Below are 18,202 nucleotides of genomic sequence, written 5' to 3'. Positions count from 1 at the left end.
TGCAGATTTTTGGTTCGTGAATGAAGCTTGGTTGCCTTTCCAAATGTTTGAATGGAACAGGATCATTAATGGGAGAGAGAGAAAGTTAATTCTTTTCATATCATTACTGATCTATTTTACAATGAACAGAATAATTTCCAGGGTTGCATAATAACCGTATTCCTGGAAAATAATTTTCTTAAATTAGAACATTGTTTTAAGAGATTGACTCTCAATCTCTTAACTCTCTCAGCTGGGAAGGTCACTGTTTTTCAAAACAGAATAGAAGTTTACTTGATATCTTCTGCAAATTTGCCAAAACTGGCATTACTTTTTCTCCTAGAGACAAGGAGCTATACTTCATACTTTGAATTGTGATTTAGGTTTCCTTGTTTTTGATGAGCGTTCTGCTTTCAAAAAGGATGTCAGTTTATTTAGAAATACAGCATTACAGTAAAAGTTTCATAAAATGACAATCAGATTAGATTTATGATGTTTACCAGTGTCTCATCTTCTATACTTGTCCTTAAAAGCTGTAGTGTCTTCCAGTTCTTCAGTCCAGTATGGGCATCTTCCATCCAAGAATATTTTTTCTTTCTTCTAAAGCCTGCATTTATAAGTCTACAAAATTGTTAACTGGATTTAGAGATACTAGGTACTTATAACTCAGTAATTGCAGTTCCTACAGGGGGCCTGCCTATTGAGCCAGAAATTGAGAAATATTTATAACACTTGTGTAACTGTCAGGCATGCCAATAGTGTTTGTAAATATGTTGTGCTGCCCACTGTGTCAGGCATTGGGACAGAGTGGAAGTTCCTTGGACCAAAGGACAGAAAGTCATTCACTAATATGCCAAAGCTAAGTCCACAGTGGACTCCTTAGGGAAGGCTGTAGATGTAGCAGCTGACTGAGAGGATATTCTTGACAAACATACTGCTTTTGCCCCGGGAGCATTAGATGAAGCTCCTGAGTGTGTAAATCTGAACCTAAATGAGAAGTCTTTTTAATAATACAGAGAAACAAGCGCTGAAGTTGAAACAAGACAAAAAAAGCAGCAGTTTAGAATTGCTAGTTTAGGACTGGTGCTTCACTTGACTATTGTATATTCAAATCTGAAAAAATGTGACTAGCTACAGCTACAGCTCCATTCAAAATCAGAAATGCAGGTAATACCTGACATTCCTTTACATACGTATATATACTCAGACATATGCTGAGAAAACATACAAATGGAGCGGTCATTAAGGTTGATATCTGGAGAATCTACTGTTATGATGATAGTGAAATTTAGGAAGAATTTTATTGCCAAATGATCCATACTCTGGGGCTGTGCTAACCCGATAAATGCGTAACATGACCATTAGTTTCCCGTTTTGGCCTAGAAGTTTCTTAGATATCTAGACAGTCTTTCACATGTACACAATAGTACTCATCCCTGGAATGAGGCATATTGCTCTCTGTTATCATTGCTGAAGCTTGAAAGTGAGAGCGGACATAATTTTCCACAATAATATCATAATAAAGCATTAATTCACAAATAGAAGACCCATTCCCTTTTAAACCTTTCAGGAGATAAATCCACATATAGTGCCTTCTAGGAGAGCTTCCTTTTTTCAAGAAATTGAGATGTGAATCAGACTCTGGTATCCATCTGAATGTTAGATGTCTGCCATGTAAATATTCACATTTAAGCTATTACTCATAAAATCTCCTACTTCTGCCCTTGAAGTACTGTTTCTCCCCATTAACAATAAAGAGAGTACAGGCAACTAGCACACACTGACATTGCAGCTGGTCAGCGTAGTGAAACTTACCTTCCCTCCTCAATATGCCTGATCCCATAAGAAGCAGAGGTTGACAAGCTATCAGTGAAATTTCTTTTGGCTATGCCATTGAATGTGGCAATTCTGAGAACTAAAAACTCTAGGCTCAGGTTTCCTCACTGTACAATAGGATATGTGTTAAATGTTAGCACATCCTACAAAGGAATAAAAGTACATATAGAAGTGAGCAGAACTGCTAGAAGAGCAATTTTGTAAAATGAAGAGGGTATTCATTCTGACTCAACATCCTTACCTGTGCTGAGGCGGGCACCTTAATCATCCTTAAATGTACTTCAAATTATGTATGGGTACTGTGAAACCTCTTCCCTCCTAGAAGATGCTTTACTGTTGTTAGGGTTTTTTTTTTTTTTTTTTTTTTTGGTATTCCACTGTGAATATTGTGTGACATGATTATTCTGTATTATCTCTGAATTTTCATACTTGAAGCTTCTGTGTCAGTGAAACCTTCCTTGAAGGGCTGCAGTTTATCAAGTCCATTTTATTATCTTTTTAGCTCCTCACCATTTATATCAAGATTTTGTTTAATGCAGTTTTAGCTTAATGAGTTCTTACCTTTTCCTGCTTAGGACTGTAGAATTATGAAGATTTTTTTTCTAGTGTTTCTTTACAAGCCTGATTTTAAAGCTTGTTTCTAGCCTGCTTACAGTTACTATAGAAGAAGCAAATGCCCCACAAGAAATGTAAATATTTCTTATGCAACCACTGTTGAAGTTCATGAGCCACTTGATGCAATCTTTAAGGGCATACACACAAAATGATGGACTTTTTAGCCTGAGTAAATGTGCCAGCCTTAGACTGTAGAACACGAGTTACATGGTAGTCCTGTGGCAACAAAGAAAATACAGTGTCAAACTTAGCAATGCTAATGACCACAAATGTGTCCAGGTTAATGATAAGCTTGTTGGGTAGCACATGCTGAAGTCAGTGACACTGCAAGTTAGCTATTGTTATTTGGATTAGCTAGATAAAGCTAGTGTTTTTTATTTTTGTTTGGGGAGTGTGTCTTTTTTTGAAATGTGTTGCACTTGCATCTTCATTTCCTGTTTCTGAATACCCTCAGAGTTAGAATGAGTGGTTGTGATGTTATTGTGGGAAGAAGACATGAAGAGGACACAGAGAAAAGGTGTAAACTGTTTCATTTAGTGCTACTGTTTTTTATACAGGTAGGAAGAAGTCAAATGACAGTTGAGCTTGATCTCATAATCAAATTCTTTACTTGTGTAATTTTTTTCTGTTGAAGTCAGCAGGGTTTCATCTAAACGTGATAGGATCTAGGTTGATTATACTTACATAGCCACTTAGTATCACGACAGTAATCAAAATTTTCTTGCAGCTTCAGGAGAAAACATAGCAGAATGTTTGAGATTTCCATGCACATAATGAGAAGAAAATGAGCCTGTCTGATTTAGTCTTGGTTGTGTCTATTCAGTATAAAACTCTGCATATATCTTCTCTTTAAAAATCACCATGCTACAGTGTATTTCACTACTTTTATTCTTCCAGGTACAACTGTGCCAGCATTGTTGAATAGCACCTCCAATCAGCTTTATCTGCATTTCCATTCTGACATTAGTGTGGCAGCAGCTGGTTTTCACCTGGAATACAAAAGTAAGACTGCTTCTTTTTTGAATCTTTTTCAGGAAAAATGGAAGGGGAAAGAGAGAGGTCATGATTTTTTTCCTCCTTAACTACCAAGCTCTAATCATCATGACCCTGATAAAAATGATATCTTTTACATTGAACTTTTAAACAAAGGTAGATTTGAAATTAGCAAAAGTCAGATTTCACAATTTAGAAACATAAACCAAGTCAACCTGACAATTCAGGACAATATTTTAACAATGTGATTTTTAAGTATATTTAAAAATATTTCCATTTGTCTCAACTTTGTTCTGCAATTTAGATAACTAACAATGTAATGGCTAATTTTACCATTGTGAATGCATAAAAACAGAACAGATAATTTTTTTTATTCATTCATGCATATATTTTTCCTTTCTTCCAATCAAATCCTTTCTTTCACCAAATTGCTATAATTATAACAAAGAGCAAAATAATCCTAGAGCTATAAGAAGACATTAGAGTTCTCTTCATAAATCATTGGTGGTATGAGCAAAAGAATCTAAGATGGTTGATGGCAAATTCTTCAGTAGATCAAACTTTCATATTTTTCCTGTTTTGTGAGCAATTTAGTTCTAAAATACAGAGATGTGGTGTTGTAGAAAACTTCAGTAGATGACCTCACATAATTATGTTTAATTCAGCTCATTATTTCCTCTCTCAAAAATGTTTAATGCAATAAAACGGTAGTAAATTCTTTACATGCTGGTATTGTATTCCTTTTAATTGGAAATACTTATCACTAAGAATATTCTTATCTTTTAAAAATAAATATGAGGATGAGTTAATACTGTGATTACAATACAATGAGTTAATACTGTGATTAACACCACACAGTAAATCCTCCTTAGTTTTCAAATATGAATATTCTTTGCTTTCTTGCAAAATGAAATTTAAAAATTTTCTTGAAAAAGAGGTTTTGTTATATATTTTATGCATTCATGTCTTTATGACTTAAAATAGTCATCTTTTTAAGAAGTGGACATGAGTGCCCACCCACACGTGGGTGGTCTTTAATAAGCAGTATTTAGAATTGTGATTAAAAATTGTATAAAATATAAATATATACACACATTTGAGAGAGCAGATTTTCACCTGATGACAAATATTTTAAACTAAACATAATCTGTAAGATAATCTCACATTTTCATTAAGTTTCTTGTTATTGTGAGCATTTATATGCAAGTATATTGTAATTTTTTTTCAATGTGATCATTCTAAAGATGATGTAGACTAAGAATATGAATGTTATTTATACAGATAGTGTTTTAGAATTTTGACACACTTTTTTTTAGTATCACAGAATCACAGAATGGTTGAGGTTGGAAGGGGCCTCTGGAGATCATCTAGTCTAGCCTCCCTGCTCAAGCAGGGTCCTCTAGACAATATTTCCCAGGATTGCGTCCAGGCAGGTTTTGAATATTTCCAGGGAAGGAGACTCCGCAACCTCTCTGGGCAACCTGTGCCAGTGCTCTGTCACCCTCAGACGAAAGAAGTTTTTCCTCATGTTGAGATGGAACTGCCTGTGGTTCAGTTCACGCTCATTGCCTCTTGTCCTGTTAGACAGGCAAAGTAGTTTGCCTTTTTACCTCTTGCACCATCTTTCCATCATTTCTTAAGGTGCCATCATTGATAGGGAAGACATTTTAATATTTTGGGAGTGAAAATGAGCATAGTTTTGTCTTATTAATGGTGCTTTCGAATTTGGCAACACAAGTGTATTACTATGAAATAGATTTTCTTAAACTGAGCATGTAGAAATTATTTTTATTTCCTAAGCAAATTATATTTCTAAATACAGCATCTAATTGGTCTTCTGATTTTCTTCTCCAGTCTTCTTTTCATAGATCATCAAATATTTTTTCTTACATATGATCCAGAGATCTTCACCCTTCTGTACTCTTTTGATTTGATCTAATCATGTTACACTACACATCCTTCCTTTTGACAATTGTGTTACTTTTAATACTCCCTTTTATTATTTCCCTCACAAGAGTAAAATACACATTCAGCTGAAACCATCTAAGTCATTAGGAGCAGATACAGTGATTGATTCAGGCATCTACAAATCACATAATGGCAGTAACCACACTTTAAAGTAGAATCCAGTATTTAAAGCTAATGCCCTTATCACTGACAGAATCAAACACCTTAGAAGGACAATCTTAAAATTATCCATACTTAGCTGAAACTGAGTTGGTAGCTGAAAGAGAATTCAGAACATGCAAAAGTGTTTGAACTTCCACCCTGCTCTATAGTTTATGCGGTCAGGCATGAGAAAATGGCATATTTTTTTATCCTGGATCTCTCTTCTGAGAGTATTTAAAATTATTTTATATTTACTTATAAATAGTTGAATAAAGTTGATTCTTTTTTCTTTCAGAAGCATGTTACTGGTGATGACTCAATGGTTAGAGCACTGTTACGGAATAGGGGAGGTCTAGGTTGAATTCTCTACTCAACAAGAAGAGATGCAAGCCCCCATCTACTGAATCTAAGAAATATACTTTAATTATCAGAGGTAGTAGATGAGGTAGTGTTAAGGTGTCCATCACCTATTGTCGAAGTTGAGGTACAGTGATGCATACGGAGAGAAAACAATCCAAATGATGAAACCATAACCTTGCAGCACATTTAAGGATATGAACAGTGGGGAAAAAATCCTAGCCTCCAGTGTTTCCTCTCAGGTTAATTTTATGTGATTTTTTTTTCTATATCTTAAATTTTTAACATACAGCAGTGTAACTCTAAGAGGTCTGTCGTTTGAAGAGAAAATTGAAAGTTGTTAAAAGTTAATAAGCAGTTTGTTTTTGATTATATTGGTTTTATATTTCAGTTTTTTTCCAAATTTTATGCCAATAAGGTTACTTAGGGTGAAGAAAAAGTTATTTTTGTTATACCCGTGTCCTTAGAGTTGCTCTGAGTTTCAGCTGGTCATTTGAGAAATGAGTTTCTCCTTATACCCACACTGAATGTCTCTTGTTTCAACTTCTCTCTGTTGTCTCTTGTCCTCCTACCATGCATAGCTGTGAAGAGAATGGCTCTGCCTTGCTGATGATTCCCCCCAAAGCTGTCTCTTCTCCAGGCTAAACAAGCCAAGCTCTTGCAGACTCTCCTTACAGGCCAAGTGTTCCAGCTTCCAAACATCTCAGTGACCTTCCAATTAACTCATGAGTTTATTATCATCCTTGTACTTGGGGGAACAAAAACTGGACACAGTATTCTGGATGTGATCAAACAGTTACTCAATAGAGGGTGATAATGCTTTGCCTTGATCTACTGACTCTGCTGCAAGGACGCACTGCTGGCTTATGTTCACCTTACTATCTAACCAAATCCTCCAGGACCTGCTCAGCAGAGCTGCTCCTCAGCCAGTCAATCCTAAGCCTGCATTGTTGCAAGGGGTTCTTCTGTCCCAGGTGCAGGACTTTGCCCTTGTCTTTGTTGAATTTGACCAGATTCCTGTAAGCCCTTTCTGCACCTACTGAATGGCAGCCCTGCCATGGTATGTATTCACTTCCCTGCATCCCCCACCCCGGTTTGATGTTATCTGCAAACTTGATGAGAGTGCACTCCAGTGCCTCCTCATTGATAAACATGTTGAACAGGACAAGTCTCAGGACAGACCTCTACAGCCCTCCACTAGTTACTGGCCTCCGGGTAGAGTATGAACCATTAACCACTACTACCCTCTGAATCTGACCATCTGATGAGTTTTTTACCTTATCTACTTGTCCGCCTATTCCAGACTATAAAGTCCAAACTTAGCTACAGGAATATTGTGAGAAACAGTGTCAAAAGTGTTTTTCATGTAGGGCTAAATTACATCCGCTGCTTTCCACTTGTCCACAAATCTAGTTATTTTATCACAGAAGGAAATCAGATTGATCAGGCATGATTTACCTGTGGTAAATTCATGCTGGCTGTTCCCAGTCACTTTTTTCTGAAGATGGGTGCCATATCTGCTTTTGTCCAGTCATCAGGGACCTCCCCTGATCTCCCCTTTCTGAATTGTTTGAGAGCAGCCTTCTGATGACATCAGCCAGCTCTCTCAGCACCTTTGGATGCAGCCTGTCTGGTTCTATGCACTTGTATTGATCAAGCCCTCTTAAGTAGTGCTAGACTTGATCCTCATGCACTGTTGGTAGTCCTCTACCTTTACCGCTACCACTGTGCACAGAAACCTGGGGGAGGCCTTGTTTGTGAGTACTGAAGCAAAGAAACTTTTGAGCACCTCAGCCTTACCTGTGTCCGCTGTCACCAAATCACATTCCCCTTGCAGCAATGAGCCTACATTTTCCTTGTCAGCCTTTTACTAATAATACAGTGATATCAGCTCATGCTGCCCTTGATGTCCCTTGCAGGCCTCAACTAGAGTTGAGACCTGCCTGGTTGGGCAATATTTCTAAAATTACTTCTTAGTAAGTTGTCCTTGCTTTCACCTCCTGTATACTGCATTTTTTAACTCGAGCTCAGCAATGCGTGCCATGCTTAGCCATCCAGTCTCCTAGTACATCTACTTGTTTTCTTCAGTATCAGGATGAAATGTTCTTCTGTTTGTTTTAAGCATGCTATACTTAAAGACCTGTCAGTTTTCCTGAGCTCCTTTGCTCTTCTGAGTTGCATCCCATGAGATCCCTCCTACCACTTCCCCAAATAACGTAAATTCTGCACCTAAAATCCAGGGTCCGTACTCAGATATTTGCCTTCCTCTCAACTCACAGGATCTTTAACTCCACTATTTCATGCTTGGCCAAGGCTGCCATTATCACATCCCCAGCTGGTTTGTTTGTGCATCATCCTGGCTGTCCCATCCAGTACCTGCACCAAGAAGTTATCCCTGACATACTCCAGAAATCTCCTGGATTGCTTGTGTCCACCTGTGTTGTCCTTCCAGCTGATGTCAGGGATGTTAAAGTCCCAAATAAGAAGCAGGATCTGTGATACAGAGATTTCCTCCACTTATTTAGAAAGGATTTTGTCCACTTCCTCTGCCTGATGGGGTGGTCTGTAACACCTTCCCATCACAATGTCACCCTCACTGGCCTCTTCTCTGATCCTGACCCACTAGCTCTCAGGATGTTAGAGCCAACCTGTCATCCATCCCATACAGGAGTACTACACTTTTTACCTGCCCCTTCACATAGAAAGCTACCCCTTCTGCCAAGTTTCCTAGCTGTCTTTGCTAAAAAGCTTACATCATCTGTCCACCACAGCACTCCCATCATGTGAGCTGCCCCACCACATCTCAGTTATTCCAGTTATTTTGCCATTCTGTGAATGCACATGGAGCTTGAGTTCATCCTTCTTAACTCCCAGACTGGGTGTATTTGTTTACATACACTTGAGACAAGTGTCCTTTCATCCTGTTTTACATTTCCTGACATCTCTTCTCACCACTGGGCACCCTTTACTTTCCACACCAGAAAAGCACACCCTTGCTTTTCCACACACTGCTTTTCCTCAATTAATTGAGACTTGTAATCTTCCTCCCCTGTCGTTCCCGGTGCAAAGCCCTCCTCCACAGTTGGTCAACATGTTGGAAAAGTTACTTTTGCCTTACTTCATTAGTTAGATCCTGTAGGCATTGGTTCACAAAGAGGGTCTTGTGGCTGTAAAAGCCAAATCTTTGTTTGAAACCATGTATTAGCCCCACAGGACCTACCTTGCAGTGAAAGTGCAGTTCTATACGAAGTTTAAAGGAGTACGTGTTTATTCTGAGAAGTTACAGTGCAATGAATGTTTTGAAGTTCAATTTTTTTATCTTTTATTTTATCAGTTTTATTATTTCTGTGACTCCTGAAAAAATATATTCTGTTAACAACTAAAAGGTTTTTGTGATCATGAAAGTCAGCTGGGTTTAGGCTTTTGTTTGTCTCCTAATTGCCAGTCCTAAAACTGTGCTCTGTTAAAACATCCCTAGATTTAACTAGTGCCAATATTTCAATGCCAGAGTTTTTTAGAAATATAACTCATTATAGGTAAAGGAAGCAAGTTTCAGCATTCAAAGTTTAGTTAACTATTCTGTTGGCACTAGCAGGAAAGAATAATTTGCTTTCTCTTGTGGCCATACGATCTTTGCAGGCTAGCAGGGGTGTAGTATGTCTGTGACTGTGAATACAGAAACAGCAAATTCCCACAACAAAAAAGTTCTATTTTTATATAACAAAAAGGTTCTATTTTTATATTTATATTTTATAATTTTAGATCAAGAAAGGGGCATAGAAGGAAGCGCATTTCAGTGTAACAAGGTGTAGGTATTGTTAGTGTTTGATTATGAATTCTTAAGTCCGTAATAGTTGATTCACTTACAGTTTGGAGCAGGATTGGTTAAATAAATAGATTTCTTTGGTTCAGAAGTCAAACTAAAGTTTGGAACAAAAATGCACTTGTAATTTAATTGATTTTGTGGAAGGATTATCTTAGCAAAGAAAACACAAACGTGTTTGGTGCCTGGGAAAAAATCATTCAACATGAAATACTGTGTTTTAGCATCCATTACTTGCGAGAGAAACAAAAGAAAATGAAGGCTAGATTCATAGTACTTCTAAATAGTGTTTTGTGGCTGTAACATTCAGCTGTGGTATAATAGGCCTCAGTTCAGTTCTTTCCTCATGCTGTAGAAATTTAAACTTTTAGATCATAGGTTCTAGTGGTCATAGCAGAGGTAACTTAGCCATTTAGCTTGGGATGTTTGTGTGACAGGCATCAAGAACATAGGCATGAGTTGGTAGTCCAGGATAAGCAATCTTTTCCTTTCTGGTAGTCACTTTCATTTCTGTATGTTGGTTCAACATCTTTTATAAAGGAGCATAATGCTGACTGGTGTTTTCGTGTGCTGCCGTAACACAAATGGCAAAAAAAGTCTTGTATGTTAACTTTAAACTTGCAGTGTGTAGTTTGGGCAGTGATAAAAAATTTCCTCTTTGGATATACTACGTAATCCCCTGGCCAAACCACATTTAAAAATTCAATTTGTTTATATAAAATATGCTCACCAAACAATATAGTAAACAGGTTAATAGATGGTGAAAGAAGTCTTCTAATACTAATTTATATGTTAGAATCAAATTGATGATTTAGGGTTGGGCTTTTTTACAGAATTCAGATACATGAACTCACTCAAATTAAGGGAAATAATTGGTCAATGCCTTAGAAAAATTTTATTCTGTTCATAACTTAAATGTAAGTATTATAGAGAACCACTGTGTGGCATTGTTTCTTGTTATTTCAGAAGTGCTGTAGGTGTTAAACTGGTTTCAGGAACCTATGACGAAAAACAAAATAGTAAAAATAAGTAACAGATAACTTTAGGAAAGACAGAAATTAATCATTTAAATTGATCTTTCACATGCATTTTTTTCCTCTAAAATGTGGTAAAATAAATAACAATTACTTTCACAACCACTAAGTCCAGTCAAAATGTGCTTTGCTGCATTTGTGTCAGTAGGAAGAATAAACATTCCTAAAATCTAACTGAATTGCTTTTAATCTTAATGAATATAGGAAATAGCTATTCAAACAGTATGAGTTAGAAACTTTTCTACTTAATTCAACTGCATTTGTAGCACTGAAGTTTCAAGTTTAGTTTTAAAATCTCATTAATTCAATAGTAGTTTCAATATTTTCTTTGTCATAGAAAAAAATATCCAAAAGGATCAATGCCTGGAAACAATGAGTGTTTACTCATACGGTCAGCTTTGTTTTAGTAAGAACTGAGTCTATAATGAGCATAGAGACAGGTATGTTTGGGCCATGAAGATCTAAGTGTGAATATATCCAAATATTGTTCTTACAATTACATTATTTCGGTAAAAATCATGTTTTATGTAATCAACATTTTTAGAAGTCATCAGGCCTTATTACCTTGAATTAAGGTATATAGCACAATTCAGTGTCATTCCTTTAAAGAATTTTGCAGTTATAGCAGTGTAATATGTTTGAGAACATAAGCTAAATTTTAATTACTCTCTCCTTTTCTGAAGCTTCTCTTTCATATATTTTCAAGTGCAAAAAGTTCTCAGGAGTAGAAATAATGGATTCACTGGTAAGAGGCCTAGAGAACAGTAACTATTTTTTGTAGTACATCTCCATCATAAAGTTTTCAAATAAATGTAAAGATAAAAATCAATCAGCATAGCAGAGAAGAAAGGAAGGTATTCTTCTAAATAATACCTTATTTTTTTGTAGGTCCAGATTAAGATATTTTTTATAATAAGGTCTGTAATGCAGATCTTCAGTGCAGTAATCGTCTCTTTTTCCCTGTATTAAAGTAGGTATGAATCATATATGTGCCATTTTTAATTTAGCGGATCCTGATGCTGTCAGTAAATCTATGCAACTTTCTAGCTGTTAACATGAATCTGACCCCTTTTGCAATAATCCATTAAGGTAGATTCATTTTCCAGGTTGGGGTTTGAAGCGTTCAGTCTTGGAAGGGTCAGCTTGGGTTTTGATATACACCCTCGTCAAAATGGAGAGAACAGTTCACTCCAGTTTGATGTTTGTAATGTAATAAAGAACAATATGTTCCAGTTAGTCACACATGGGTGAGAGGGATGAAGTCAAAAAAAGAGAGCCTGATGACTTTTGGTCAAACTGTCAAGAAATTCTTGTACTGCTCAGTTTGCAGCTTTCTGAAATGGACATTAATGGGCATTCACATTGTCAGATATGCCAGCAAGAATTTTCTTCCTGCCAGCAATGGCAGTGATGTCTGGACAGAATGTGAGGTAATTGTAAGCATGTATATAATTATACAAGTGAGACATGTTTGTCTTATGCCGCAGTGGAGGCCAAGAAAGTATTTATCAGACAGTTAAGTGGAAGAAGGTCAGGGAGAGGGTTATCATTCTTGACATTGATGTGTTTCTCTGTTGTACTGCAGAGCAGAAGCTGAACTCTGAAGAGCGTGCACTAAGCAAACCCTGTCCTTTTTTGATTGCTTGGACTTGACATTTAACATGTTTTCCCTTTATTACTGACTGTACACATACAATCTAATTTGATGCATTTCAGAGTCTGTGGATCTTTAAGTTCTTTAGTTTTTCCCCAGACACTGGAATTTAAATTTCTTTTCTCTCAAGCATTCTTAGGATTTTTGGACCAGTTCTAACTAAAATGTTTAAAAATTATCTCAGTTTGGAAAAAAAAAGTGATTTTTTTAATAGCATCAACATCTATTGTTTTTTTCCTGAACTTTATGATAAATTAAAATTAAATTGCAATTTTTATTGTACCAAGTAAATACTGTTTTGCTGAAGCAATAAAATCTCACTTTTAGATATACTTATTTTGTTCATCAATTCAAAAGTAAATTTATAAGCTAGTGTAATACAATGGTTGGAATGAAGGAGATGAGGACTGTGAATAATATTTGACTGTTTCCAACTTGCTCTTGGCTTTTGGAGAAGTAATATTGCTTTTTAATACCATGCATATCCAATGAAGTCAATTATAAGTGAGGTTTGCACACTACTTAGTGATATTCTAATTGAATATTTTATTTCAGAAGTTATATAAGAAGACAAAAGAAGAAGTGACAATACAAAGGATAAGGAACTAATATAAGGAAAAGATTTGTATCAAGTTATTGGAATATGCTAAGGATAAAATACGTAGTGTAATACTGTAATCAACAGTTGCACATAAAATGACTTTGAATGTTTACTTTAGATCATAGTCCATTTAAATTCTCTATGCTATTTAACTAATGACAGAAAGAGCTATGCTATTACAAGCACAGTATTAGTATTGCCATACAGTCACTGTTATAAACCTGTTTCTGCAACTCAGTAAAATCTGTAAGAGTAATTTTGCTGAAACAGATTTAAGACTGCCTGCCTGTAGCCCTCAACACTCAAGAATGCTGAGTTCTCCAGTGCAAACTTCTTGAAATCAGGAAGTGAAACTCAAATTTATATTCACAGAATTCAGCAAGTACATTGATATCTGTAAGCAATTTAATTGCATTTTCTTTGTTAGGTGCTTCTATATTTAATAAAGGTGACTCTGGAGCAGATCTTTTTAATCTTTTTATTATTCTCTATTCAAGAGTGAGAAGGGTAAAGAAACTCATGAACATAATGTTTGATTCACTCAAGTTGTGTCTGAATACGGGATTCTCAAAGTAGCAAACAATAGTCTATACACTGTAGTAATTATTGAAATAAGATGTTCTCCTTCGCTTTATAATGGAGCAAAGAGGCAGTTTGTATGGATGTAGATCACAGCTATTTTGCACCTACAAAACTAAAGAATCTTTTCCAGACATGAATACATTTATGGCATTTTGGAAGACAGAGTGGCTGACCAAAGGAATGATACTAGGAAAATTCAGCTAAAACAGAACTATGGTAACCAAGTTAAAGATGTTTTGCTCTCATCTTTATTTGGAATAATACATATTCCACATAATGGAATTCCACATAGTTCCACATAATGGCCACATGAAGTCCCTAGTAGCCGCATGAAGTCACCATAGCATCACTTGAAAGTTGCTGATATTGGTAGAATATTAAAATTGGTAGATTCTGTGGTAGAAATTGCTGGAAATCTTTAAAGTGAAAGTAGGTATTTTCCTAAACTGTTCATTTCAATACAAAAGGAACTGCCCAGGGAGATCCTGTAGCATGCAATTATTGTATCGTTCTGTGTATACCGATAGAAAATGTTTGGTTTAATAGTTCTTATAGCAGTTGTTATAAAGACTTACCTTCAACTTGCTTGGTACCTCTGTCACTCAGTGTTAGAGTAGCTTGCCATTAGCACTGTTCATTCCTGAAAGAAATGAAATGTAGTAGAACTCAAGAGCATAGGAGATAGAAAGTACACAATTATAGAGCAAATTTCCAGGAAACAAAAAAATGGCTCAACAGTCACAATTTCAGATGAAAGTATAAAAGCTAATTAAGATTAGTAAGGCATTTACATATCAGAGTGATGAAAAGACATACACGGATGATTAGGACATGAAGTTAGAACCTTGTCTGTATCAAAATCTGTAAACAGCATTTTCTGAAAGAAAATTATATTTCCATAGAAAGAGTTGGGTCTCAGTGGATAACATCAGATACTATTTCATGATGAACCATCTGGAACAACAGACTTGAAAATGTCAGATATCAGAGTAAAGCCAAATATCATGTAACTTCTGTCCTAAACACTCTTCTGAGTCGCATTTACTGTCATCAGAAGGGTTAGATATCATAAGAAAACAATGAGAGCTGTAGCATTTTTTTTTTTTTTTTCATACAAGTGAAGTAAAGGACATACAGTATTACAGCCAGGAAAACATTATTGTTCTCTATTTTTTCACAGATTGTTGCGCTAGTAAGTTCTAAAGATCTATCTTCACACATTCTAAAAGTAATTTCCATTTTCTTCAGGTGTTTGCATTGTAATAAAAATATAGCAGATCAGTTACACATTAAAGTTCCAGTAGTAATTTTCTCTAATTAGTTACATGCAGTTGGCAATCTTCAGAAGCTGATAGTTCAGGTTGCCAAATTTGGGAGAACGCATCTGAGATTTTGATTACCAGTCATGGAGAGAGGCTTTGTAAAACTAAGCCTCTGTTTGTTAATGCCTGGCTTAAAAATATTTAAGAGTAGAGACTGACCTGTCATACCTGTGCAAGGATTTAGTGCAAATTCAGAATATTAAGTTTTGATGGCTATAGATGCACTAGATGTTTGAGCTTATTTATAACCAATAAGACCGAGTTGTCTAAACATAAGGAATAACCTCAGCCTCCAGCTGTTGATGCAAAAGCTTCTATGCCCTAGCCTCACTAGTTCTGCTCTTTTGTTGTTCAAAAGAGAGAACATGCATAAAGTCTATTCTCTCTTTCTCTCACTCTTTCCCTCACCAGAAAAAAAAAAAACAAAAACCAAAACAAAAACCTAATGTACTAGAATTACAATGCTGGTTGAAGACTATAAAATGACATAGTAAATGTCATAGCAACATGACATAGTAATTGGTACAGTCACAGTTTATAATCCTTGATTTAAATCATACCATTTGTATTATGCAGGGCAGTTCTGAAAACTTCTGTGCTTTAAACATAATTTCAGTTTAATAATGTTGAAATATATTTTTAATTAATAGTCTGTTAATGAAGGTGCTGTGGAAACAGTTTATTAGAGTAGAGAATACCAACGAAGAACTGTTGTTCACTTATCTATGCTTTTTCAATCTTTGTGTTTACTTTCCTCAGCTGTAGGCCTTGCTGCCTGTCCAGAACCTGTAATTCCTAGCAATGGGATCAAATCAGGAGATAGATATATGGTGAATGATGTGTTGTCATTTCAGTGTGAGCCAGGATATACATTACAGGTATTTCTTTCTTTTTTCTTTAAAGTTTATATTGTAGAATAACTGCAACAAATTGGCAATTAAACCCCCCAAAACCTATTGTAATGAGAGTCTCAGATATGGATATAGAGATGATTTAAATAGAATCCATGTGAGTACTCCAGCATTATAAAGTTATGAATGTGTGTAGCACGTCTGGCCTTCAGTAAATCTGGGCTGGCATATCTTGTCTCAAAGTAACATACCACTGAGTAGTAATAAGCATTAAAATGGACAAGGAAATAGCGTGGTTATAATGTTTTCTGTAGAAAATGATTTATGCTCATTGAAACTGTGCTCTGTTTTCCCAGTTTTTGGATGTGTTTCCTCTAGCTGGAATTTTAACCATAGTGGTAGAAATATGTCATGGGAATTTTCATTCTGCTCATAAATTGCAGAATTTAGTTTCTAATGCAAATTTTATTCATGTTAAATCTACTTTTAAAAGTATTTGAAGGAAATAAAGATTACAAATTAATCCATGGATTGGTGAAGTTCACTGTTCACACACTAATTCAGTTTAGTTTTTGAACTGTTGTTTTGAATCTTTCATAGCACTATTTAAACTAAGACTGAAGGATTTTTTCTTCTCTTATTAATTCCCTTAGTTCATTTATATATATTCCACCACTGGTGGGATGCATTAAACAAATCTGAGTTCAGAATCTTCAGGGTAGTAATAGTCCCATTCAGTATTCTGTAAAAGCATACCACTGTATCAGAGAAAGGAAAATGTCAGAACCTCTGCTCCAGAAAAGTGTAATCTATAGGCCTCCCTATCTGACATTTTCTGATTCAGTACTCCCTCAGCATATATGGATTTATTATGTGGTCTCAATGTTCCTTATCATTCTCCTAAAAATGAGGCAGGAATGAAAATAGTCATTATAGCTCTAGGCTGGCTGTAGAAACATCTGTACCTGAAAAGTCTCTCTATGGAATTACCAACCAGCCACATGTAACAGATATAGGGTCAAGTCCTTAACCTAATAAATGTTCTTTACACCTGTAGCGTGAGCCTATCAGAAGTGCAAAGAATTCCATACCCATGGCAGAAAAGACTTTGTCTAATTGGAAAAGATTCAAGACTTAGGTACAACAAAGCTTATTGTGCCCATCCTGAGCACATCATTTAATGGTTTAAGGACTGCCTGCAAGCCAGCTACTGGTTCATATATCAAATACATAAGTTTTTTCACTTTCCAGCAAAGGAGAAATTAATATCTTTAGGAAAATAGTATAGTTTAAAAATTTTACCTTTTGGTCTTTACTGACTCTATTTTCCCTTTTTTATCTTTCCATTACAGTATCCTTTGTAGGCAGCAGTAATACCAGTCAGAAAAATAAGTGGCTTACAAGCTTTTGTGACAGATTTTTATTATACAGTATTTTGAAAGGACTGTCTATCATTAAAGTCTAACTCCCAAATAGGTTCTGACTTGCATTTAAAGAAGTCTAGTGAACCACCTTTTTTCCTTTTCAAAGTAGCCTCGAACTAAGTATATGATGCCATGCTCTACAGATACATCGATATCAACAAAGCCAAGGTGAAGGCATGGGCACTGAAATTTCCTCATCAGTACTATTAGTTTGTCAGAATGGCATACTTTAGTTGCAGGTGAAGTATCACTAATTATCAAAAGCCAGAGACCATTTCTAATAGACAGTTTGGATAGGGACACCCTATTTTGGAGATGAATTTAGAAAAACAAAACAAAACAAAAAAAGAAGGTGCATATACAAAAGAATGTGCTTTTGGCCTATATGCTAGAGAACAGGCCCAGGCACTGCTACTAGCACAGACATAGTTAATATGTTCTTATCATCCTTTTTTTATATGCATTCAGCTAAGTTTATTATTATTAATGTCTACCCATAGGATTAAAGGACATTATATTTCAATGCAGAATCTATCTAGAAGTAATCATATTATAAATTTGATTATTCAACAATAAATATAAGCTAATTTGAAGAGTCATTGGACCAAGTCAAAAGTAACCTCTTTTTAGCTTCTTTGAGAAAGATTTGTCTTTTGAATATTTGTAGAGAAGCTGTGTGGAGTTCTTTAGGTATTTTTATACATTTGCACGCTATGGTGAAAGGATTAGTATGTCTGCTATTTAACAGGTATAGACCACCATATCTTTGCAGATCTAGTTGAGGTTTTTTTTTTCTTTTCTTTTCTTTTTTTTTTCACTCTACCTGTGAATTTACCTTCAGCTTTTTGAAAACATGTTCACAGCTAGCAATAATAATCCAGTGTGGATTAGTTTATATTTGTGATTTACCAGAAAACCTAACTTAAGAGCTTAAACCACTACCTGCAAATGCATAAAAAGGTAATTACGAACTGTAGGATTAAGTGTCTCCCCCCAGGAGGGGACTTTCAATGACGGAAATC

The 18,202-nt window shown here is 35.6% G+C and overlaps 1 protein-coding gene across 2 annotated transcripts in view; it reads left to right on the top strand.

Annotated features, from left to right (window-relative positions):
* The window catches only part of CSMD1 (CUB and Sushi multiple domains 1), a 1,260,625-nt gene that overhangs the window by 1,066,200 nt on the left and 176,223 nt on the right, over window positions 1-18,202 (top strand). For both annotated transcript variants that reach the window (XM_068937332.1, XM_068937331.1), the window contains exons 37-38: window positions 3,328-3,432; window positions 15,665-15,783. In XM_068937332.1, coding sequence (XP_068793433.1) covers window positions 3,328-3,432; window positions 15,665-15,783 — 224 coding nt within the window. The remainder of the gene's footprint in view (window positions 1-3,327; window positions 3,433-15,664; window positions 15,784-18,202) is intronic.

This window comes from Struthio camelus, chromosome 3, assembly GCF_040807025.1.
Source record: "Struthio camelus isolate bStrCam1 chromosome 3, bStrCam1.hap1, whole genome shotgun sequence".
Classification (NCBI taxonomy): domain Eukaryota; kingdom Metazoa; phylum Chordata; class Aves; order Struthioniformes; family Struthionidae; genus Struthio; species Struthio camelus.
The sequence above is the reverse complement of the archived record's forward strand: the minus strand, read 5'-3'. Positions and strand labels throughout refer to the sequence as shown.